The sequence below is a fragment of the Sebastes umbrosus genome, chromosome 7, assembly GCF_015220745.1.
Source record: "Sebastes umbrosus isolate fSebUmb1 chromosome 7, fSebUmb1.pri, whole genome shotgun sequence".
NCBI classification, from domain to species: domain Eukaryota; kingdom Metazoa; phylum Chordata; class Actinopteri; order Perciformes; family Sebastidae; genus Sebastes; species Sebastes umbrosus.
The window spans coordinates 22,076,811-22,098,143 of NC_051275.1; the positions used below are offsets into that span (position 1 = coordinate 22,076,811).

Consider the following 21,333-nt stretch of genomic DNA (forward strand, 5'->3'; position numbering starts at 1 on the left):
TACAGTTTATTTCCAGTAACTAATTTCACAATACTGACAGTGTTTTTCAAAGCTCTTTGTACACCAAAACACTTTTCTACTCTCACTGCGATTACAAAAAACATTTGGACGTTTTATGTATTAATGTCTTACAAGTAATGTTAATAGGAAACTGTATATACTCTATTTTATAAATGTTTCTCCCCTGTTCAAAAACTTAAAGATTATGCTGATTGAAGTGGATCTACAAAGTATTTGAATTTGTGCTGCCATTACTTTGTGTAGCCTACTGTGTATTAATATACTAAAAAGGAAAAAATGTTTTTTACATATTGTGTAAAATGAAATGAAAATTTGACCTGATTATAAAAACAAAAGAAATATAGGCCTATTAAAATAATAGGTAGCTTATAGGCCTACACCACAGACACAGGGTCACTGTGACCTTGGTCTGATCTTATTCACTACTTCAACTTAATTTCCAAGCCACTATATGGAAAAAAAAACACATAAGACATGGATTATTACAATTTAAGATAATTCACAGACTCCACTTCTCAAAAAGCAAACTCGCAAAGATGTTCACAGGAACAGATCCAACTTGCTCCTGTTGCCATAAAGACGAGGCCACCCTTTATCACATGTTTTGGACTTGCCCAGTCTGGTTCCACTCTGGACCGCTATCTTTAAAACCTTTTCATACATCTGTGATAAAGAAATACAGCCAGACCCAACAATTGCGATATTTTGGGTAGCTCCTCCAGAAGTCTCACCGTCATTGGTTCAAGCTGATACACTGGCCTTTTCCTCACTGCTAGCACGAAGGCTAATACTGTTACAGTGGAAATCCAACAAGCCACCGATGCATTCTCAATGGATAGAAAGTGTTGTGACATATTTAAAGCTAGAGAAACTTAAATACTCTACGAGAGGCTCAACTAAGAGGTTTTTCAAAGTTTGCCGGCCATTTCTCTTTTACTTTGAACATGAATATGTATCTAAAGAGCAGATGTCCCCACACGTGCACAGGCACCTGCACACACTTGCACACACACACGCTCTCCACATTCACATGAGTATGGATGTATAAATGTATGTTATTTTAGTATTGTACCTTAGTTGTATTTCCTTTTTTTATTATTTTATTTACTTATGTACTTGTTTGATATGCTGTGCACCTTATGTTGTTTGGTATGTTGTTTTGACTCTATATACTTTGAAAAATTCAATAAAAAGATTTACACTATAGGAAAAAAAAGGGGGGAAAAAAGATGTGTTTCTGGACTGAGAAAGTGGCGTCCTCTGATTGAAAGTTGCATTGTTTAGTTTTATGTAATCCTCACCAAAACGGTAGTCGTTTCAATTCCCTCATTATTGTGCAAACAGCATTAAGAACAAAATGTGCAATTGATGTGTGTAAGCCTGTTTGAAATTATGTGGAGAAAGAATGACTTTTGAAAATTTGAAAGTCAAGAGTCTTGATTTACACAGTGAGGTTCAGGTTCAGGTGACTTCATTTATACCCGTAGGTAGATTTGTTTTGCAGCAAAAATAGAGGACGGCATCCGTATTGACAATAAGCTGGAGCACAGACAAGAGACAGACACACCAAAAACATGACAAAGACTACTCAAAGACTTACTGGGATCAGGACCCAGCAAAAAGAAGGCCACAAGAACAATATAAAAAAAACACTGAAATATCAGGACAAAAAAGACACAATCAAATGAGAAAAGGGATAAACTTTCCATAAATATGTGCAAAAGCTGCTAGGACTTATTTAAATGAACAATTGCAGCTGGAACAAAGCTGTTCCAGTAAATCCTATGTATAAGGCAAAGGTATAATATAGGCTATACTTATTGCATCAGTTTACTTTCTCTGTTTTAGTCTATTTTATAAATGTTTCTCCCCTGTTCAAAAACTTAATTATGCTGATTGAAGTGGATCTAGAAAGTATTTGATTTTTTCCTGCCATGACTTTGTGTAATAAATATACTTAAAAGGAGAAAAATAAAAAAGTTTAAACAAAGCCTACCCATACTTTTGTTGCAGAATTTTTTCTTTGTGAAATGTTTTTGAAATTATGTGGAGTAAGAATGACTTTTGAAAACATTAATTTTAAAGTCTTTACACAGCAAATCATATGCACAAGGCAAAAGTATAATATAGGCTACTTATTGCATCAGTTTACTTTCCCTGTTTTGTGTCCCACCTGCTAAGTTTTGCAGTTTGCAACATGAATGCCAAACTATAAGAAACCAACAGTATATCCTAAATGTGGAGGCAGGCACTAGTGTGATGGAGGCTGGATGATGACTGGGAGGCGCCTGCCCTCTCATCATTAACCCCCCTATGGGTTTCCTCCACACCTCTTTTGTTTACACCTACATGCCGGTCAAGTCCAGACAGACAGAAGAGGCTGCAGCAAACTTCACTCTTCTGCGCTTGTTGGAACAAAAACATGTTTGTGCTCAGCTTTATCTTGCTGTTTGGAGTCTCCCATGCCTCGGACCCCGCAGCGGCTGCTCCTCCTCCTGCTGTCCAGCTCGGAACGCCGTCGCTCGGCTACAGCTCGTCGGTGCGCTCGGTGTGTAAACCCATCCCGAGCAGCCTGTCTCTGTGCCACGGGATCGGCTACAGACACATGCGGATCCCCAACCTGCTCGGCCACGACACGCTGCGGGAGGCCCAGCAGCAGTCCGGTTCCTGGCTGCCTCTCATCTCCAAGCTGTGCCACCGGGACACCAAGAAGTTCCTGTGCTCGCTGTTCGCTCCGGTGTGTCTGCCGGAGCTCAGCGGGCCGGTGAGCCCCTGTAGGATCCTGTGTGAGGCCGTGAGAGACGGCTGCTCTCCGGTGATGAGCGCCTTCGGGTTCCCGTGGCCGGAGATGTTCAACTGCAGCCGGTTCCCACGAGGCACCGAGCTGTGCATCCCGGTAACCGGAGAGCAGGAGGGGAGGACGGCGGAGGAGGTCAGGCACGAGGAGGCGGTGAAAGGTCAGTGGGTCTAGTTTAAAGGGCAACTATACTGACATTTTCAAAATTCATACATGTTATTTCTTATGGTGTAAGACAGTCCAGAAATGTTAGTAAACATGAACAACTCTCTCCCCAAATCCAAAAACTACAGTGTTCAAACTCAAAGTTGTGATGTCATAGGGCATTGGGCGGCATGTGGCTCAGAAGGTAGAGCAGGTCGTCCACCAAAAAGAAAGGTCGGTGGTTCGATCCCCGGCTGCTCTGGGTCACTTGTCGATGTGTCCTTGAGCAAGACACTTAACCCCAAATTTCTCCCGAAGACATAGCCATCGGTGTGTGAATGAGTATTTAGATTAGATCCTGATGGGCAAAGTTGGCACCTTAGCAGCCTCTGCCATCAGTGTATGAATGAATGGGTGAATGCTGACATGTAGTGTAAAGAAGACGGAAGTGGAAGTGGACGGAAGTGGTCGGAAGACTAGAAAAGCGCTACATAAAAGCAAGTCCATTTACCATGAGGCAGAGTTCTGCAACCTGCGGCTCTGGAGCCACATGCGTCTCTTTAGCTCCTCTCCAGTGGCTCCCTGTGGATTTATTTTAAAATTGACTTTTTTTTGTTTACATTTTCAATTTTATTTATCATTGTTGTAGGTCTATGGTACAACAGTACGATGGAGTATTAGGGCTACATTGAGGGGGGGGGGAAATAAAATCTGAGATTTCGAGAATAAAGTCATAATATTACGAGAATAAAGTCATAGGTTTACGAGAAAAAAAGTAGTAGTACTATGAGAATAAAGTCATGATATTATAAAGTAGTAATTTTACGTGTTATTTTATTTTTTCTTCGTAAAGTTCTGACTTTATTCTCGTAATATTATGACTTAATTCTCGAAATCTCCGATTTTTTTCCCCTCAATGTGGTCCTAATACTCCGTAGAACATTTGCACTTGGGCCCTCGTTGCATTTGACTTATATACAATATACTTAGACTATAAACTGTGTTACCTTCATCACAATGCTCAAATGTTTTGCAGCTCCAGACAGATTTCTTTTCTTCTTTTTTTTTTTTGCCTAAAATGGCTCTTTTGATTGTAAAGGTTGCTGACCCCTGTCATAGGGTATAAAGTGTGGAGCTGCTCCATAGACAATGAATTAGGAGAGAGTGTTATAGATGACACTGAGAGCACCCAGAGGAGTGATCTGAGTTTATGGGAACATTTTCTGTTTGACAACTGAGAACACAACAATAGAATAAAGCTCATTTGCATATATAAAAAGAAAACAAACATCCTGTGGGTTTCCCATTCATTGTTTATGGAGCAGCTCCAGACTTTATACCCGATGACATCACAAGTTTGAGACTTACTTCTCTGGTTTCTGGCTTCGAGAGAGAGTAGCTCATGTTCACAAATATTGATTGAACTTTCCTAGACCATGGAAATAACATATTGGAATTCTTAATTTAGGTGGTGTTCCCCTTTAACCGACCCTTTAAAAACAGCTGTTGATTATCATCACACAACATGAGTAAAATAATGCTGCGCCTACAGGTAAACTGTCAGCTCCTTTTCAATCAACAGCCTATTGACACTCATGAACACATTTTTCATATAGCTATAGGCCAGTGGTTCCCAAACTTTTTCATGTCAAGAACCCCTAAACTGACACAATTGGACCTCTATTTAATAAGATTTTATCCCAGGGTCCCCCATCTGATAGGATTTTTGCTTTTAGATGTTTTATTACAGAAAGTTTATGAAACCCATGACCAAAGGTTATAATACATTCTGTCATTGTGTTACATCTGGATGGATTTATAGTGAAAATAAATGATTCCCCTTTTTACTGGGGACCCCCTGGAAGCCCCTTAAGGACCCTTTGGGGTCCCTGAACCCTACTTTGAAAACCACTGGGGCTATATTTATATGGGCCTGTTGTAGAGTTATTTAGTAGGCCTATTTAATAACTATTATTAGCCTATGTGTTACATGGCAAACACTACACAGATTCCTATCCCTGCTGCAGTATGCCCTTATAAAGTCACACTATCTCAAATCTGGCTCTCCAAGTGTACTACATCACTATTATCTCTGCCTAGCTTGTTATGTTTGAGTCTCTCCATTAGGCTACATAGTTTACATAAGAGGAAAGGTCTGGCAAAAAGTTAAAAAGCCTAGATAGATGCCTAAATTGAAATACTAAAAACATAGACGATGCTGGGTTACTTGTGGGTTGAAACCCATCTTAACATGTACCAGCATTGTCTTTGTTTTTAGTATTTCACAATGAAGTAGCCATCCCACAGCCTTGAACCTTTCTTCTTTTGTAAACATTTGTGTTCCCTACCAAAGAGCACATTCATTACACCTGTTTGAACTTCCTGAGCACTGCAGACCTTTTCTATTTTTTGAAGGCTATATAGTTTGTCCAGTTTTTCAACCGTAAAATGTCTCGTTCAGTAGATTACATATCTTGGTCACAAGTCACCAAATTTTAGGGATCTTACCAAAAATGTTTATGTATGTTTTGCATTTCTGTTAAAAGAAAAATATCTGTCAGTTTATCAATATAAAAAATGTTTAACTCCCTGATTTCTATATCGGTATCAGCCTCAGAAGTTCAAAATCAGTTGGACTATAGCACAAATTATGTATGTATATGTATATAACAAACAATGTAAAGTGGTCGCGCACATCCAAAACCATACTAGGCCGTTGCTGGACCAGTAGAAGACAGTAATGAAAAATGTAGAAGGTCTGCACACTGTAGCTCCCTTTAAGTGCAATTTATTGCCACATCTTAGTTAGTGACGTTTCGAGCAGATGCTCTCATCTAATGTATATTTCAATGTATGTAATGCATCTGTTTTATTCATTTCTACCTCTTTTGTCTGTTTCTTGTGCTGCTGTAACAACTGAAATGTCCCTTCCGGAGATCAGGTTTTATTTGATCCAATCTTATCTTATCTTAAAGTTGTTTTGCATGCCTTGATCCTGGAGTTTCTGCTCAAAGACAACAGTCTCACCACCTTTATAATTTTAATTTATATCCCCACCACAGTCATCTAATCCCCTCTCTCCTTTCCACCCCCCAGGGAGTGTTATCTGTGATGCCTGCAGCCTGGCTGCTGAAGGAGAGACTGACATCCAGGAAAACTTCTGCCGCAGTCCATATGGTGAGAACAAACTGATGTAGATAATGTAAGCTACAAAATACATCCACTTTTTCTATTGAGAATGGAGCAGAATATAGAATAACTCCAATTAAAAAGGAAACATGCCACAGAACAGATAATCTAATCATAGAGACAGAGGTTGTTTTACAATGTGTCTGAAATGGCACCTGTTATCTCTCTGTCTCCGTTTCAGCGTTTAAGATGCGTCTGGGCAGTGTGTCGGTGGTGGGAGGGGACCGCCAGCTGGTGCCTACGGCCCGCAGCCGCATCCTGAGGTGGGCAGGGGGAGGTGCAGAGAGGGCAGAAGGGGTCGGAGGCGCAATGGCCCACAACGCTTTGTGGCTGCAAGAAGGAGGCACCTGTACTTGTCCAGGCTTAGACTCTGCAGAGACAAACGAAGACGGGGGGTTAGAGGAGGAACAGATGGATAAGAGACAAGCTAAAGAAGGGGCGCCGAGTGGATGGTACCTGGCCCTGGCTCAGGCTGAAGAGGGACGACTGGTGCTGACTCGACTGGTGAGGTGGACCAGAGGGGACAAAGAGCTGAAGAAGTTCATCAGAGCTCTCCTCAAACAGTCTTGTCCAGAGCTGTAGACATAGGGAGTCATCAACCATCGCAGTCCTGCCCCATGGACGCTGCTTTGTGGTCGTATGCAGCCTGTAACTGAGTGCTGCCTCATTGAATAATGATAAATAGTTGCCAAATAACACTGAATAAATCACTTGAGATTGTTAGATACAATGTAAATTAACCAGATTAGTTCGTAGTTATCTGTAAAGCTGCATAGTGACCACGTTCTTGATGAATTGTTCCTGATTAACTCTGAAAAAGGTGCTAAATCCCACACACTCAATAACCAATCAAGTCTTCCTGACTAAGTACGTATTATTTTGTGTCCCATCAAGTAAAGCAGTGCATCATATTGATAAGCAAGATTTTTTTTTTAAGTGAATGATTATTAAACAGAGAGCTGGTGTTTGTGTATATTATTGTAGTTACCATGGCAATTACCCAATTATTCTGGAAATCTCCCGCAGGCAGTGATGGTAAGGCATTGTTACAAAAGTTACGTATACAAAATAGTGCAAAAGTTGATAGAATTCCAACTGGGGCAATATTTGTGTATTTCTTTTTGTATTTTTTGTGTACATTTGTGTATATAGGAGAGACCAAATATAACCCATTAATCCAAGTCAAAGTGTTTGATAATGACTACAGGGTTTAGGCTGATCTGATCATTTTCTATTGATACATATTTGGGTTGAAGCTGTGTAAGTGTTGTTATTCCTGTATGTAATGATTATACTACCTATCCTATCATTTGATACACATTAAGCATACACCAAATGATAGACCTGCAAGTTTTTATTGCCTCGTATTATATCATTTTGTTTCAGTAGTTTTATGCGTGAAATCACATGTTATGTTGTGAAGTCACGTCAACAGAGAATCACTGAAAGGAAAGAACGGGGAAAATAAATCAGTTAGATCTTAATGTTGGTCTTTATTTTTGCATTTTATTACATTTATTTGTTCCTAACGTAACTCTACTGTAGGTTTTTACATATTTGGTTGTTTTTATTTGAACAAACTTTAATAAAATAAATGTATTCATGTCATATTGATTTACATTAGATTATATTTGTTGGTGTGTTTGTGTTTTTCTTGACCTTTCCATCATGACACAGAAAAGAAAGAAACTTGATTCCACACAGACACACACCTGTTGCTGTTAACTTGATATATCAAATGTCTCACAGTGCCTCTCTCTGTCTCTGCTCCTATCCACAGTATCGCTCCTATTCTGAATATCTAGACAAGAAGCTACCTGTGTGTCTGATCAGAAATGTCAAACTGGTGTTTAACAGCTATGGAGTTAATTATGTTACTGTCAACAGCCTGTCTGTTATTATTGGAAATAATTACAGGATATGCACTGTCATGCACGTGATACATAAATTATTTATACCCCCAGGTCTCTTACCTTTTCTTACACACACACATACCTGTGTCTTTATGTGGTTGAAGCGCCACTTTCATCTTTATCATCGGCGCTGCTGCTCTGCTTTTGCAAAACAGGTGAGTATGTCTGTTTTTCAGACCTTATTTTGATTCAAATACTTTGTTATAGCATCTGTTCAGTGTGGTGCAGAAAGCCTGCGGAGTCTACGGTTACCTGAGGCAGTAGAAACATCTAGAGAGGCACAGCACTTTCTCTCACATCTCCCACAGGACTAAAGCATGAAAGATGGTTCCTGTGTAGATCTCATCTTGCATTATTCAAAACTAGGACAGTTTGTCTCAAAATGTCTTTAATCTATTTGGAATTTTGTCATTTCAGGAAAAGATGAGTTAATAAAATTTTAGCTATTTCAGTCTCGTAATGTTCATCTTTCCCAAATGTACCTTACAAAGATGTATACATTTTCTTCTTTCTGTGCATTTATTACAGATCCTTTGTTAGTTTTGAGGGATCTTTCAGTAGTTTTGTCGTGATTAATTCATGGCTTTGATCATTTAACACATGCAACATTACAAAAGCACCAGACTACCTAGAGAGCCTTGATACCACAGAGAGGCTATACGTTCACACTGCAGGCAAAAGTGGCCCAAATTTGAGTTTTCTGCGCATCTGTGACAGCACAAATTCAGGCCACCTTCAGATGTGGTTTGAAATCAGACTTTTTGCAATGCGACCTCAGTCTGAACAGTCATATCGTAATTCTTGCGACTTTTACTTCACTCTATCTAGATCGACATTTGTCACAATTCTGCGCTGTGAAGCCATTCACATCAAGATCCCACCACTTCTGCCTCTGACTCCGCATCCACACACTATCCGTGACCATATTGGCCACATTAAATAAGTGAACAGCCAAAAAATAATCAGATCTGAGCAATAAATCATAAATGAGCACTAAGGCTTGCAGTGTGAATGTAGCCAAAGAGTTGTGGAGTCACAATTGCCCATATTCATGAAGTATTGCATGTGGGAACTAGGAATTTTCCTCCTAAAATCAACAATGTTGGAAGAACATTTGCCATTTCAGTTGAGCTGAAATGACAAACGTCGTATGAAAAATGTTGCAGTCGACACCATCAGTACAAATTTGTTTTGCACCTTTAATACAGAATGATACTAAGTGCCTCTGATAATTACAAAACTGATTCAAGTATCAGGAGGAATTGGCTGACAGATCTTGCAGCACTAATGTAAGGTTGAAGCAGGGTTTGGGACTAAATACTGGCACTAAACACTCAGGACCTTACTGCACCTGAACATCAGTATCAGAAGGCTAAATGGCAGTGTACTAATGAGTATAATTGTCGTACTTGTACTCAAAAATCAGGTGATGTGTTGTCTGATTAACTTCTTCTTTATCCATATACTTTATTTTTTACACTGCAGGGCAGCACAGTTAGATTTAAAATACAGTAAGCCCAATGCTATTGTAGTCCATGAATGTAAAAACTGAGAGAAGGAAGGAAACAATTCCTTCAGTCTAATGACTAACATCTAATGAATCTTCTGTGTGTTTTTTTATACGAGCTACAGTAGGATGGTGTCCCCTGCTATCGCTCTGGCCTTCATTCCCCTCCTGCTGACAATTCTCATCAGGTGCCGCTTCTACTTTGTGCTGTTCTATCGGGCGGTGCTGGTCAGGATATACAGGGACTGTGTTACTGGCCTGAGCCGTGAGGAGCGTGCCTACCAGTACGTTCTCACCCACGCCACACCCGGAGACCCCGACAGCATCCTGGACGCCTTCGATGTCTGGTGCAGCAAGGTGGAGTTCATCAGCAACATTGGGCCTAAAAAAGGTGAGGAGATCATTTACACTTACACAACAGCTTATCATCTGTTCATGATTTCACATGTTGTGTTTGGTGTTGTAGGGAAGATCCTGGACCGGATGCTGATGGAGCATAGCCCTCTGACAGTGCTGGAGCTGGGAGCCCACGTCGGGTACAGCACCGTGCGGATCGCCCGGTCTCTGCCACTGGGCGCCAGGCTCTACAGCCTCGAGATGGACCAGAGGAATGCTACTATCGCTGAGAAAATCATCCGCCTGGCAGGGTTTGACGATGACACGGTGAGAGAGCACAAACATGTAAACACTGTATGTAGGAGGAGGAGGACGAGGAGGAGGAGGAGGAGGAGTAGGAGTAGTAGTAGTAGTAGTAGTAGTAGTAGGAGGAGTAGTAGTAGTAGTAGTAGTAGTAGGAGTAGGAGTAGTAGTAGTAGTAGTAGTAGGAGGAGGAGGAGTAGTAGTAGTAGTAGTAGTAGGAGGAGGAGGAGTAGTAGTAGTAGTCCATTGTCTATTCAAAGTTTCTGTGTTTCTTATGAATTATTTATCCAGAAAAAAAACAAGCCAACAAACGAAAGAAAAAAGAAATCATGGCTATCACTGCCTCTATTGCTCTAGTAAAAAAAACATAGGCCCACCCAGATGCATGCTGGTCCTATGCTTGCCTACCTACATACAGTATATAACCGCAGGTGCAGTGTTACCCAATTCACAAACAAAACAACAAAATAATTACGTAAAAACTAAATATACTAAACAAGAAAATAATTAAACTAAATAAATAAGTAGCAAAAGAAAATCCTATCAAAATCTAAATAAAGTAAATATCTAGACTAATACATAAAAAAAATCCTACTTATTATTACCAAAACAACTAAATACTAACAAAAAATAAACAGCTCCTACACTGTATATCCATTGCACTCCATGTACTGTAGGCTTTTTGATAAAAGCCCCAAAATGAGGCCATCGCCAATTATTTGTTTTGACATAAATCAGGGCCATTTTTATTTCATGTGTTGAATATGGAAGGTTTTATACCTTTGAGACATTCTTGTTCTCCAGGTGGAGCTCATCGTAAATCCATCTGATGAGGTGATCCCTCGGCTGCGGTCTGACTATGGTCTGGAGAGGCTGGATTTTGTCTTCATGGACCACTGGAAGAAATGCTACCTCCCTGATCTGCAGGTGAATAAATCATTAAAAAACATTATTTTCATATTATAAAGCTATGAAGTATTTACTTTGAGTTTGCAGCAGCCTGTTTTATTATACCTGAAATTGTGCTTAAATAAATATGTTATAGTTTTGATCCTTCCCATTGTTACCTGGTCAACTCCCTCAGTTACATGATGCTGCCTCTGTGTGTGTTACAGATGCTGGAGGGCTCTGGTCTGCTGGGTAAAGGGTCTATGATCGTGGCCGACAACGTGCTGTTCCCCGGGGCTCCGAAGTTCCTCAGATACATCCGCAAGTGCGGCCTGTATGAGTGGAAGATCCACCGGGCCACACTGGAGTACAGCAAAGGCATCAGGGACGGGATGGCTGAGCTGGTGTATATGGGAATCAAGTAGCCTGGGATATCACAACACTATCAGTCAGATAGACAGTTTTAAAGTGGCAAAGTATACCCCATATTAAAACTAATTCTAAAGAAAATTGTGATAGAAAAGATAAATTCTTTCCCTAAAAACTTACATTCACCTGAAAATTGTAGCATGTCAGTATCTAGTTTTTCAGAGTTGCATTATATCTCACTTCCAAATACCTCAGAGCCCTCTCCTGGGTAAAAAAAGACAATTATCAGGAAAGAAATTGCCATGCACCCATTTAGTAACCCTATGTGCACAACACTTGTCTTTATATGGAAATAAAAGCCACCTTTTTTATTCCTGCTGGGGATGTTTGTCACTTGTCATTCTCCTCTGTCACCTAACTAATAAAAGCAGAAATGTCAGAAAAAATGTTGTCAAAAATAGCTTGTTTATTAAACAAATTAAAATTAAAGAACAAATTCATTAAATATTCAAATTAAACTCAAGGACATGTCATTTTTGGTGAGTTTATAATGAATATCCTTTATGTACAAGTTTAATTATGAAGAACATGTTGGCCTTCAGTTGGGAAACATAACCATAAGCTAATCAAATCTTTCCAGACATGAAACATTAAATGACATAAAGTGATTCTTGGACCTAGGCACCACCCAGATCATAAATTTTACCAACACCAAATTAACACACCCTTTTATCAGTACTCAACTTACCTTGTTGAACAGTAACCCGAATCCAACACACACCCTTTACTATCATGTTACATTTTGTGTTTTTTACCAATAAGAAATTAAAATGTAGACAACAGAAAAACATGGTTTCATCATAATTATTTAATTTAATACAAAAAGTCAAGGCTTCTGTTCATTTTAGTACAAATACCCAAAGCCTTGGCAAGCAATCCTTTAAGATAAACATGAGAGCATTTAGATGCACACAGTGTGTATTCATATTTCAATTGACATTCTTTAAAAGTAATGGCTGCTTTTACCTTTCATATAGTTACAAAAGATCACAATGTATTTCAATAAGAACTGATGTATTGTCTGAATACTACATCATACAAGCGTTCATGAAGATTCTACTGAGAATATGATATCTGTAACAAAAGATTAGCAGCTGTGAAACAGAATCGCACTACATGGTGAAGAATCTGTCCGTCTCCTTCATAGGTGACAAATTAATTAGCTGACTGAACTGCTGTTTGTGCTCAGTCAGCTGTTTGGAGGCTCTCTGAGAAGTGGCACATGACTGAAGATATGACGAGGTCAAAGTTTAGATGAGGGATCACTGGGCTGATGCCTTCTGTTGTCACTGTGTGGGTGTTTGACCGACTGGTTGCAAAACAGCAGGACCTTGTGTGTGTGTGTGTGTGTGTGTGTGTGTGTGTGTGTGTGTGTGTGTGTGTGTGTGTGTGTATGCGTGTGTGTGTGTGTGTGTGTCTGTGCCAGGTAGCAACACCCACAGCAATGTCCAATGACGTCCACGGCCCTCACAGGCCAACTGCAGCTTGAATCGAGAAATGATTCACCCAACCTCCCTCTGAAGGACATCATGATTCAAGCTTTGATTCAACTATATTCTTTTCCTGTTCACACAAATAAAAAAATATATCTGTGTCACAGACTGAAGGGGTAGCAGTCGTGTTTTAAGTGGGGAGTAGAAATCCAGTGCCAGACAGCTGAACTTGATAGAGACTAAAATTGTCTTTTGTCTTATATCATCCATTGGTCTTGGTCTTGGTCTGGTCCCTCCATGTCCACCTGGCAGAAGAAAACAGAACAACATTTAAAGGTACAGTGTGTAGGATTTGGTGGCATCTAGTGGTGTGGTTGCAGATTGCAACCAACTGAGTACCCCTCTGCTCACTCCTCCCTTTTAAAGACTGCGGTAGCGTGAGCCGCACAGTGCAAAACCATGCTAATGTCGTTCCATAATACCATAATACCTTACCATAAGAACACTACTTTAGGGAGGAACGGAAGCATCAAGCCATATGCAAATATTACACTCTAGTTGGCCTCAGTCATTTACTGTACTGCTGTATTGACTGCAGGCAAAATACTCTCTACAAATCATAAATAAAAGCACCTCATTGATCTCGCCGTCATCAGGTGACTCATTGTAGTCATTCATCTCATCCATGTCCTGCATGTCTTCTTCATCTTCCGAGTCTTCCTCGCTGTCCTCCTCATCCTCATCATCCTCCTCTTCCTCTTCATCATATCCCGCCTGCGCCACAGTGAAGCCAGATGACATGAATTGATAAGATAAGATAAGATAAGATATTCCTTTATTAGTCCTGCAGTGTGGAAATTTGCATTGTACAGCAGCAAAGGGGATAGTGCAAAAAACAAGATGCATCAGCTAACAGTAAAAAAAAAAAAAAAAAAAAGAGCTAAACAAAGTGTAACAAAATATGAACCATTTAAATAGAAGGACGTATAAAAATAGGAGCAATATATACAGTATTGACACTAAACAGACTATTAACAAAATTGCACAAGTGGAAAATGATATTGCACAGTGAGAATGAAATGAAATTCCACCTGAAAATATTGCACAGTATGAATTACACCTGAGTAGTAATAATGATAATGATATTGCACAGTCATTATACAGTATAGTGCAGTTATTGTCAGTTTTTGGTGTGTAAATGTAAGTGGTCTACTGGGAGCAGAAACATCTGGGAGGGAAACATCTTACTAGTGTAAGAAGCTTTCCCACTTCCACATCGGAAAAACCATGATGATGCTATTTTATCGTGCTTTTATTGAGTCTGTTTTATCCTTTTCACTAGAGTCATGGTTTGGTAATATGCCTCTGAAGGACAGAAATAGGCTGAGTCAGATTGTTAAATGGTCCAGTCGGCTGATTGGTGAGTCACAGCTGAGTTTAGAGTCCCTGTATACCAGGCAGTTACAGCGGATAGCCAGCTACATCTCACACGACGACTCTCATCCTCTGAGTGGTGAGTTCCAGCTTCTCCCATCTGGTCAGAGGTTTAGGGTCCCAAGGTGTAGAACAAAGCGCTACAGGAATCACTTTGTTCCAGCTGCAATTGTTCATTTAAATAAGGCCTAGCAGCTTTTGCACATATTTATGAAAAGTTTATCCCTTTTCTCATTTATTGTGTTTTTTTTTTTTTGTCCAGATATTTCAGTGTTTTTTTTATATTGTTCTTGTGACCTTCTTTTTGCTGGGTCCTGATCCCTGTAAGCCTTTGAGTACTCTTTGTCATGTTTTTGGTGTGTCTGTCTCTTGTCTGTGCTCTACCTTATTGTCAATACAATATGCCGTATTTTCGCTGCAAAACAAATCTACCTACAGGTTCAAATGAAGTCACCTGAACCTGAACCTGAGTGTATGTTTGTGGCATGGTGAAACTCCAATAGCAGCATTTAAAATCAATCTTTTGATTATATCATTACCTCAAATATAGGTTTCCCAATGGGCATCAGGTTGTTGTCTTTCTCAGCAATGCTCTGCAGCTGAGGGAGAGACACACACACATTATTAAAGTATGAAGAGAGAGAGAGAGAGAGGCTGTGTGCTTTACAGCAGAGGTGTTGTTTACCCAGGTCTGGTGCTGCTGCTCCTGCTGGTGCAGCTCGGTCTCGTCCACACAGGGTCGGTCAAGGTTGAACCACAGGGACTCCGTTATCCGGGGGAAGAGAGAGGGGAACAGCGTGGACATGTCTGGGGACAACAACAACAACAAACACGGTGTCACTCAGCAAACACAGCGTTAAACCCCGGCTCTACCAGAGAGAAATGGAGCTTTAAAAGTATGTGTCGGACACAGTTTAAAGCGACACAGGAGGGACAGTAAATTAGTGTTGATTTAAAGTCGTCCTGTTTTATGATATAACGTAACGTAACTTTAAAAATAACGTTAATGTCACCTCAAGAATCTTCTAGGTAATAAAATAACGTAGTATATTATGCTATTTTGCCCGTAATTCACAGAGAAATGATAGATAGTGTAAAGAAGTACCTGCCAATCTCTCGATCCGGATTTCAAATTTTTCAAAACAAAATGAACCGGAAACCACTGGTGCTCACCTATCAGTCAGTATTTCCGGTGTCACTTCACAATGGTTCCGCCTTCGGTGGAAGCAGTCGAGCCAGGAAAGTGAAGCAAAAACAAGAATGTACTGTCCTTTTGGTTAGCATTTTGTTTTGTTCATTTCATACTTTATTTCGGAAGTATAAAAATAATATAAAAATAAAATAAATTATAGAACAAATAATATGTAAAGAAAGGAAAAGAGGAATAAAAACCAAAAACGATTATGAAATGAAATGTCAAAGTAATCTAATAGTTTTTGCCAATTTAGAATTTTTAAGTTTTCAATCTTAAATAATAATAATAATAATAATAATAATAATAATAATAATAATAATACATTTTATTTATATAGCGCTTTTCTAAAAACTCAAAGACACTTTACATACTGTAGATAAAAAGATCCTAAAACAAGGACATCATAAAAAAGATATAAAACACACAATATTAATCACACATTAAAAGCAGTTCTAAAAAGGTGAGTTTTGATTTGTGATTTGAATGTGGACAGGTTGGTGCAGTCTCTGATGTGTTTGGGGGGTGAGTTCCAGAGGGAGGGGCAAATATGTTTTAAAATCAGTATCTTTAAAAGTATAAACGAGGCTATTGTTTTAAGCCATATAATTGTATGGATATAATATATATGGACATAATATATTGCTAATATATTAATCACATTAATTATGTAAATGTCTTCTGCTGAAAAACTGGGATTGTTAAAAGTCAGTCATATCTAAATTTTTTGTTAGTATGATATCTTTTTAAAAAAGGTTTTGAGAGGTTATTCTGTAAATGAAACCAAAAAGAAGTAGCATGAAAACAACCTACAAACACATGTTACTTTCACAATTACAAAAAGTGCATCTATTGTTAACGGTTGCGAAGAAATTACAAATATTAGCTTTAGCAGGGTAGTACCTGTGCAAAATCTTAAATAGAAACTCATTGATTCTATTTGAAATTATAAATTAATGAGGTAACAGACAGATAATGATCCATTGTTTTCTATTTAAATATAGCCACCTGTATATACATATGGGAGTAGTAATATATTCAAGATGATTTTTAATAAAAGCGTCAGTACACTTTCTATCAGATAGAGAAACCCTATCAATAGTAAGGGGACATTCACTTAAGGATAGTTCATCGAGACATATGCTTTGGGCTAAAGACAATACAGAAATATCAGCAAATTACTGATAAATATTTCAATCAACGGCAAGGGACACTTGTTGAGAGAACCGTTGAATGACTAAGGACATTTTCTTTCATTTGTGAACCTGATTATTTATTTTGTGCCTAATTAATTGCATTGCGAATAAATATAAAACACAAAGAATCTAATCAATTTCTATTCTTTCCACACAGATTATTATAGGGAATATATAGGAACTAATGCTGTTACCAAAGTAGGACTGGTGGATTAATCTAAATAGGCCTATAGAAATACAAAACCTAGTTTTTATTACTCATCTATGAAATCAAACTGTACATTGACACAATCTCCTATTCAAACAATAAGAAAGCTGCTGAAACAATTGATGTGTGTGCTCTCTCTCTTTTTTAAAAGTTTTATTTGAGGACATCCCCCTTGTAATCTAAATCAGCAACTGTAACTAATTTACACATGTACAAATGAACCACCCACTTCAACGTGCTAGTAATGTTGAAAGTTTTAGATGAATCAGGAAACCACCAACACAGATGCAGCAGAAACTTATCTTAACTACCACTTTTTACACCTCTTATTGCATTCCCAGAGGTCACGTGCCATTTCATACCAAATGTCAACCGCAAGTGTGTGAGTGTGTGTGAGAGAGAGAAGGAGCAGGGTAGGCCTTGAGATAAGAAAACCCTCCTCACAGTAAGATGTAGTAAAACCCGGATTATCTCATAGGCCTACGCACTTCTTCTTTCTCGTTCCTTCGCTCTATCTCAAACACTCACACACCTGCGAGGCACTGATCACACTGGCACAGACTTTGGACTTTGGAGACATACACACACACATGCATCCCCAGATGTGTGTTTTCTAAGTCTTGTTTGGTCTTGAGAAGAGTGTAAGAGGTGACTGGAGACACTGATTTGTAGGATCATCCCTTCAGGAAGGAATCATCACACAATCTAACAAGGTAACGTGAATCTGTTCATCATTGTTTGTAGAAATCTTCTCATTGGCCTATTTAGGTTGCAGGGTAAAGGGGAATTTTCTTTTTTCTTTTAAATGAAGGAAGAAGGCTGAAACAGTTCTTCAACTGTTTCTGTCACATTCACAGTGTCTTTGTAGTTTCTTTCTGTTGTGTTTTTTTGAGGTTACGTTCAGGAGCACTGGTGTATGTATTTACATATAGTTTATCTGTAACAGTGTCTTTGCAGTGATTACCACATTTTTCAGATTTTCAATAATTTGTCACATAGAAATGACAAAAAGAAACTGAATGAAGTGCGGCTAAAGAGTTATTTTATATGTTCCAGTGGTTGCAGTGGGCCAATGTCCATCAGATATTATGTTATAGTGAGTTAACCTCATAACCGCCAACACCAATCAAAGACTGAGGGGGCACTTGATGTAAATACTGTAGGTTTTGTTTGAAACTTTTTACACCATACCATGTGGTTCTTGAAGTACTTGAAAATAAAAATAATATTACAAAATTGCAGAATAAAAAAACAAACACAATTACCATTTAAATATGAATGGCAAATGTAGCACATTGTTTATTTCTCTCCAGTCTGTCACATAGATAACTTGTGTGAAGGTCATCCGTTTGAGTTGTGGTTAACTTGAACTTTGTGCCAGATTTTTGTTTGGTTTTTGAGGTGTTGTACTTCAGCTTATAACTTTCATAAAGAAAATGCCTTTTACATTTCTACTCATTGTCCCTATACAGAACTTTTCTTCCCTCAGCAATACACTTTCTACAATTCTCTGCTTATAGATTTGATAAAAAAAAAATTCTCTCAAGATGTGGGTTGTTTTGTTCAAAGAAGCCTTGTAAGTATGGGAGTAGTTGTGGGAGTAAACATGGATAATCTTACAAAACTTGTTTTTAAGCAGATGTGTAAGGTTGTTTGACGTGAATTTAGCAGTGGAATAGATACAGGTTATTTACAATGCAGATCAGCTTGGGCAAAACTGACACAAACTAAACTGAAGACTCCCAAAAAGAAAAATAGGGGAATATCTAATAAAAAACAATTCTGCAGATGTGTGCCTTTAAGTTAGGGCCCTACTTCAGAAAATAAATATTTTATTAGATTAACAATGACGAAACCTTTCTTAGTATGTTAAAATAAAAGGAAATGTTGGCAAAAACTGCACAAAATTAGCATTTCCTCCCAAAACACATAACATCCCCCCTCCAACAACACCACACTTGGCGCACTCCTCCAGAACTGTGACCATAAAAGGAGTCCAAATTGATTGGGATTGGTTTGGGAGTTCCTGGGTCCAAACAAGGGGTTGGCAAATGCACAGTTTAGAGGAGAGGTGAGGAACACAAACAGTGATTAAATAAAGACATTAAAACATATGATCTGGTACTAAAAAGAGCTCTGCTGACAATGCACAAACAACAAGACTAAATACTGTTAACAGATCTCAAATATTGTCAATCACACCAAAAAAAACAGACACCTGCTGGCTATGACATATAAGTGACTGAGGTATGTGTGTCTTACTTACAGGACATGCCTGTGACATGGATTTAAACGTTTGACCAGTACTGTATCTTGCATTATTTTTCCTATGTTAATGCCTCTCTGCTGCAGAGCCATGTGGGTTGTCCTGGCCTTGCTGCTAGCCCTCTCCAGTGGCGCTCTGTCGCTGGACAAACTCAACATGTGTATGGACGCCAAACACCACAAAGTAAACCCTGGCCCTGAGGGACAGCTTTACCAACAGGTGATGAACACAAATGCCCCCATAAAACAAATCTAATCATTGCTGGGAGATTCAAAACAATGTTTTTAGTCCAGCAGCATAAAGTGACCCCCCTCTTTTTTCTTCCCAGTGTGCTCCCTGGCGTGACAATGCATGTTGTACTGCCAACACCAGTACAGAAGCCCACGAGGATAACTCCTACCTGTACAACTTCAACTGGAACCACTGTGGGGTCATGAGCCCCCAGTGCAAGAAACATTTCACCCAAGACACTTGCTTCTATGAGTGCTCGCCACACTTGGGACCCTGGATACAACCAGTGTGTATTATTGTGCTCTCCGTCTCTCTTGTATGTGTGTACTTGCAACACTAGATGGCAGCATAAGAAGTAGAAAGTACAGACTTTTGAATCCACATGCAGTATGTTGCCATTATTCTATGTTATCATAGTCATTTTCATTTGTGGACACCTTTTATAACTCACCTGACAGATCATGGCATTGCAACTGTGAGGGCAAGGAGTTTAATTCTAGAAATATATCACTTGTGTTCTGAAATGATGGATCATACACGTTAATCAGTTATTATTATTTGTGTAGGCGGATCAGAGCTGGCGTAAGGAGCGTATCCTGGATGTGCCTCTGTGTAAGGAGGACTGCCACGACTGGTGGGAAGATTGCAAGAATGATTTCACCTGTAAGACTAACTGGCACAAGGGATGGGACTGGAGCTCAGGTAAGTACACACACACACACACACACACACACACACACACACACACACACACACAGAGGGTAAAGCACAGACTTGCTCACATTTTTGTATGTAACCACAGAAAAACAAATTCACACCTTTGCATACACATTTGCACAAAAAAACAAAACACTTATGATTATGGACACCTCACTCACTCATGAACACATACAGAGATCTTCTTAAAGGTTGACAGGTAATTACTGTATTTCAATAAAATCCATCCAATTATTCTCTCCCTCTCTCCCTTGCAGGTGTTAACAAATGCCCTGCAGACAGCAAATGCAGGAAGTGGACTGAAGTTTACCCCACACCCAAGTCCATGTGTGAGCAGATCTGGTCCAACTCCTACCTTTATACCACCCACACCAAATCCTCAGGCCGCTGCATGCAGCTCTGGTTCACCGGGACAAACCCCAACAAGAAGGTAGCCGAGTACTACCTTAACAACGCTCAGCAAAACCAAAGCTTCACCTTGACAACGCTACTTCTCCTGGCTTTTGCATCTTTCTCTGCAATTATGTAATGAAATGATATCCTTGACCTATCCTATATCTCCCGTCTCTGTTGCTTTCTTGTCTCCTTTTGGGTCGTTTAGCCTCCTAATTGATGGTAAGATGACCCATCTGGTTTACATCTATGAACAGAAAAAAAGATTCACTGATAACATCACAAAATAAAAATATAAACAATAAATAGTATTATCTTTTTTTGTATGTCCATGTCTTCCAGTACAGTTGTGCATCTGATTTTTTGGGAGTATTTGTAACTTTCAATTTAGTGTTTATTAAAGACTTGAGTATTGAAGTTTTCTTCTACATTATTTGGATGCCAGCAACCCCAAACATGTTGAACTAAAAAAAAAAAAGTTGTATACAGTTCTACAACTTTTTTAAACTCTAGAGGCGACTTCTAAGATATTAATTTCTTAATTTAATTAATTTTTTACCTCCAGTGTCTTTAAAGAAGGAGAAGTTCATCATTTCCAGAGCACCTGCTTGAGTATACTGTATATGTGATGATTTTTGCTCCTTATAAGAGTGATGCACATTTTTATCTAACTTTAGTTCAAAATAACCTGCCTCCTTGTAGAGGGACTGAAGCCCCCACTTGCAAGTTCAGCAAT

At 39.1% G+C, this 21,333-nt stretch overlaps 4 protein-coding genes and 2 long non-coding RNA genes across 10 annotated transcripts; 3 read left to right on the forward strand and 3 right to left on the reverse strand.

Annotated features, from left to right (window-relative positions):
* Positions 1 to 1,478: 1,478 nt before the first annotated feature.
* LOC119491480 lies at positions 1,479 to 2,377 on the reverse strand. Its single transcript, XR_005207619.1, has 2 exons — positions 1,979 to 2,377; positions 1,479 to 1,928 (listed from the first exon to the last, which is right to left on the reverse strand). It is a non-coding gene; the product is annotated as an uncharacterized LOC119491480 (long non-coding RNA).
* Positions 2,357 to 7,759, forward strand: sfrp2l (secreted frizzled-related protein 2 like). The gene is made up of 4 exons (XM_037775562.1): positions 2,357 to 2,978; positions 6,059 to 6,139; positions 6,333 to 6,854; positions 6,887 to 7,759. Exons 1-3 carry the CDS (start codon positions 2,444 to 2,446, stop codon positions 6,731 to 6,733), a joined length of 1,017 nt encoding a protein of 338 aa, XP_037631490.1. The 5' UTR covers positions 2,357 to 2,443; the 3' UTR covers positions 6,734 to 6,854; positions 6,887 to 7,759.
* LOC119491479 lies at positions 6,050 to 8,309 on the reverse strand. Of its 2 annotated transcripts, none has more exons than XR_005207617.1 (4): positions 8,147 to 8,309; positions 6,608 to 6,727; positions 6,307 to 6,521; positions 6,050 to 6,191 (listed from the first exon to the last, which is right to left on the reverse strand). It is a non-coding gene; the product is annotated as an uncharacterized LOC119491479 (long non-coding RNA). The 2 variants fall into 2 exon arrangements; XR_005207618.1 differs by having other exon boundaries at positions 8,125 to 8,309.
* Positions 8,310 to 9,696: 1,387 nt separating this feature from the next.
* Positions 9,697 to 12,056, forward strand: tomt (transmembrane O-methyltransferase). The gene is made up of 4 exons (XM_037775563.1): positions 9,697 to 9,962; positions 10,038 to 10,234; positions 11,015 to 11,137; positions 11,326 to 12,056. Exons 1-4 carry the CDS (start codon positions 9,701 to 9,703, stop codon positions 11,521 to 11,523), a joined length of 780 nt encoding a protein of 259 aa, XP_037631491.1. The 5' UTR covers positions 9,697 to 9,700; the 3' UTR covers positions 11,524 to 12,056.
* Positions 12,057 to 12,315: 259 nt separating this feature from the next.
* Positions 12,316 to 15,586, reverse strand: anapc15 (anaphase promoting complex subunit 15). Of its 2 annotated transcripts, none has more exons than XM_037775567.1 (5): positions 15,500 to 15,586; positions 15,080 to 15,201; positions 14,934 to 14,993; positions 13,594 to 13,734; positions 12,316 to 13,265 (listed from the first exon to the last, which is right to left on the reverse strand). In XM_037775567.1, the coding sequence occupies exons 2-5, from the start codon at positions 15,197 to 15,199 to the stop codon at positions 13,218 to 13,220; spliced, it is 369 nt and encodes a 122-aa protein (XP_037631495.1). In that variant the 5' UTR covers positions 15,200 to 15,201; positions 15,500 to 15,586; the 3' UTR covers positions 12,316 to 13,217. The 2 variants fall into 2 exon arrangements, with proteins under 2 accessions (XP_037631495.1, XP_037631496.1); XM_037775568.1 differs by having other exon boundaries at positions 15,459 to 15,538.
* A 1,853-nt stretch (positions 15,587 to 17,439) lies between these two features.
* On the forward strand, positions 17,440 to 20,764 carry folr (folate receptor). Of its 3 annotated transcripts, none has more exons than XM_037775565.1 (5): positions 17,440 to 17,703; positions 19,343 to 19,475; positions 19,585 to 19,773; positions 20,054 to 20,189; positions 20,462 to 20,764. In XM_037775565.1, the coding sequence occupies exons 2-5, from the start codon at positions 19,347 to 19,349 to the stop codon at positions 20,731 to 20,733; spliced, it is 726 nt and encodes a 241-aa protein (XP_037631493.1). In that variant the 5' UTR covers positions 17,440 to 17,703; positions 19,343 to 19,346; the 3' UTR covers positions 20,734 to 20,764. The 3 variants fall into 3 exon arrangements, with proteins under 3 accessions (XP_037631493.1, XP_037631492.1, XP_037631494.1); XM_037775564.1 differs by lacking the exon at positions 17,440 to 17,703 and adding an exon at positions 18,854 to 19,061; XM_037775566.1 differs by lacking the exon at positions 17,440 to 17,703 and adding an exon at positions 19,077 to 19,237.
* The last annotated feature ends 569 nt before the right edge of the window (positions 20,765 to 21,333 follow it).

What these genes read in the sequence shown, in the direction of transcription:
- sfrp2l (XM_037775562.1), top strand. Translation starts at nt 2,444, where the DNA reads ATGTTTGTGCTCAGCTTTATCTTGCTGTTTGGAGTCTCCCATGCCTCG. An exon ending in GCACGAGGAGGCGGTGAAAG is followed by an intron (nt 2,979 to 6,058) that starts GTCAGTGGGTCT and finishes TCCACCCCCCAG; the next exon opens with GGAGTGTTATCTGTGATGCC. An exon ending in CTTCTGCCGCAGTCCATATG is followed by an intron (nt 6,140 to 6,332) that starts GTGAGAACAAAC and finishes TCTCCGTTTCAG; the next exon opens with CGTTTAAGATGCGTCTGGGC.
- tomt (XM_037775563.1), top strand. Translation starts at nt 9,701, where the DNA reads ATGGTGTCCCCTGCTATCGCTCTGGCCTTCATTCCCCTCCTGCTGACA. An exon ending in CAGGGTTTGACGATGACACG is followed by an intron (nt 10,235 to 11,014) that starts GTGAGAGAGCAC and finishes CTTGTTCTCCAG; the next exon opens with GTGGAGCTCATCGTAAATCC. An exon ending in GCTACCTCCCTGATCTGCAG is followed by an intron (nt 11,138 to 11,325) that starts GTGAATAAATCA and finishes TGTGTGTTACAG; the next exon opens with ATGCTGGAGGGCTCTGGTCT.
- anapc15 (XM_037775567.1), bottom strand. Translation starts at nt 15,199, where the DNA reads ATGTCCACGCTGTTCCCCTCTCTCTTCCCCCGGATAACGGAGTCCCTG. An exon ending in AGCAGCAGCACCAGACCTGG is followed by an intron (nt 14,994 to 15,079) that starts GTAAACAACACC and finishes TCTCTCCCTCAG; the next exon opens with CTGCAGAGCATTGCTGAGAA. An exon ending in ATGACGGCGAGATCAATGAG is followed by an intron (nt 13,266 to 13,593) that starts GTGCTTTTATTT and finishes TTCTTCTGCCAG; the next exon opens with GTGGACATGGAGGGACCAGA.
- folr (XM_037775564.1), top strand. Translation starts at nt 19,042, where the DNA reads ATGCACAGTTTAGAGGAGAG. An exon ending in AGGGACAGCTTTACCAACAG is followed by an intron (nt 19,476 to 19,584) that starts GTGATGAACACA and finishes TTTTCTTCCCAG; the next exon opens with TGTGCTCCCTGGCGTGACAA. An exon ending in GGGATGGGACTGGAGCTCAG is followed by an intron (nt 20,190 to 20,461) that starts GTAAGTACACAC and finishes TCTCCCTTGCAG; the next exon opens with GTGTTAACAAATGCCCTGCA.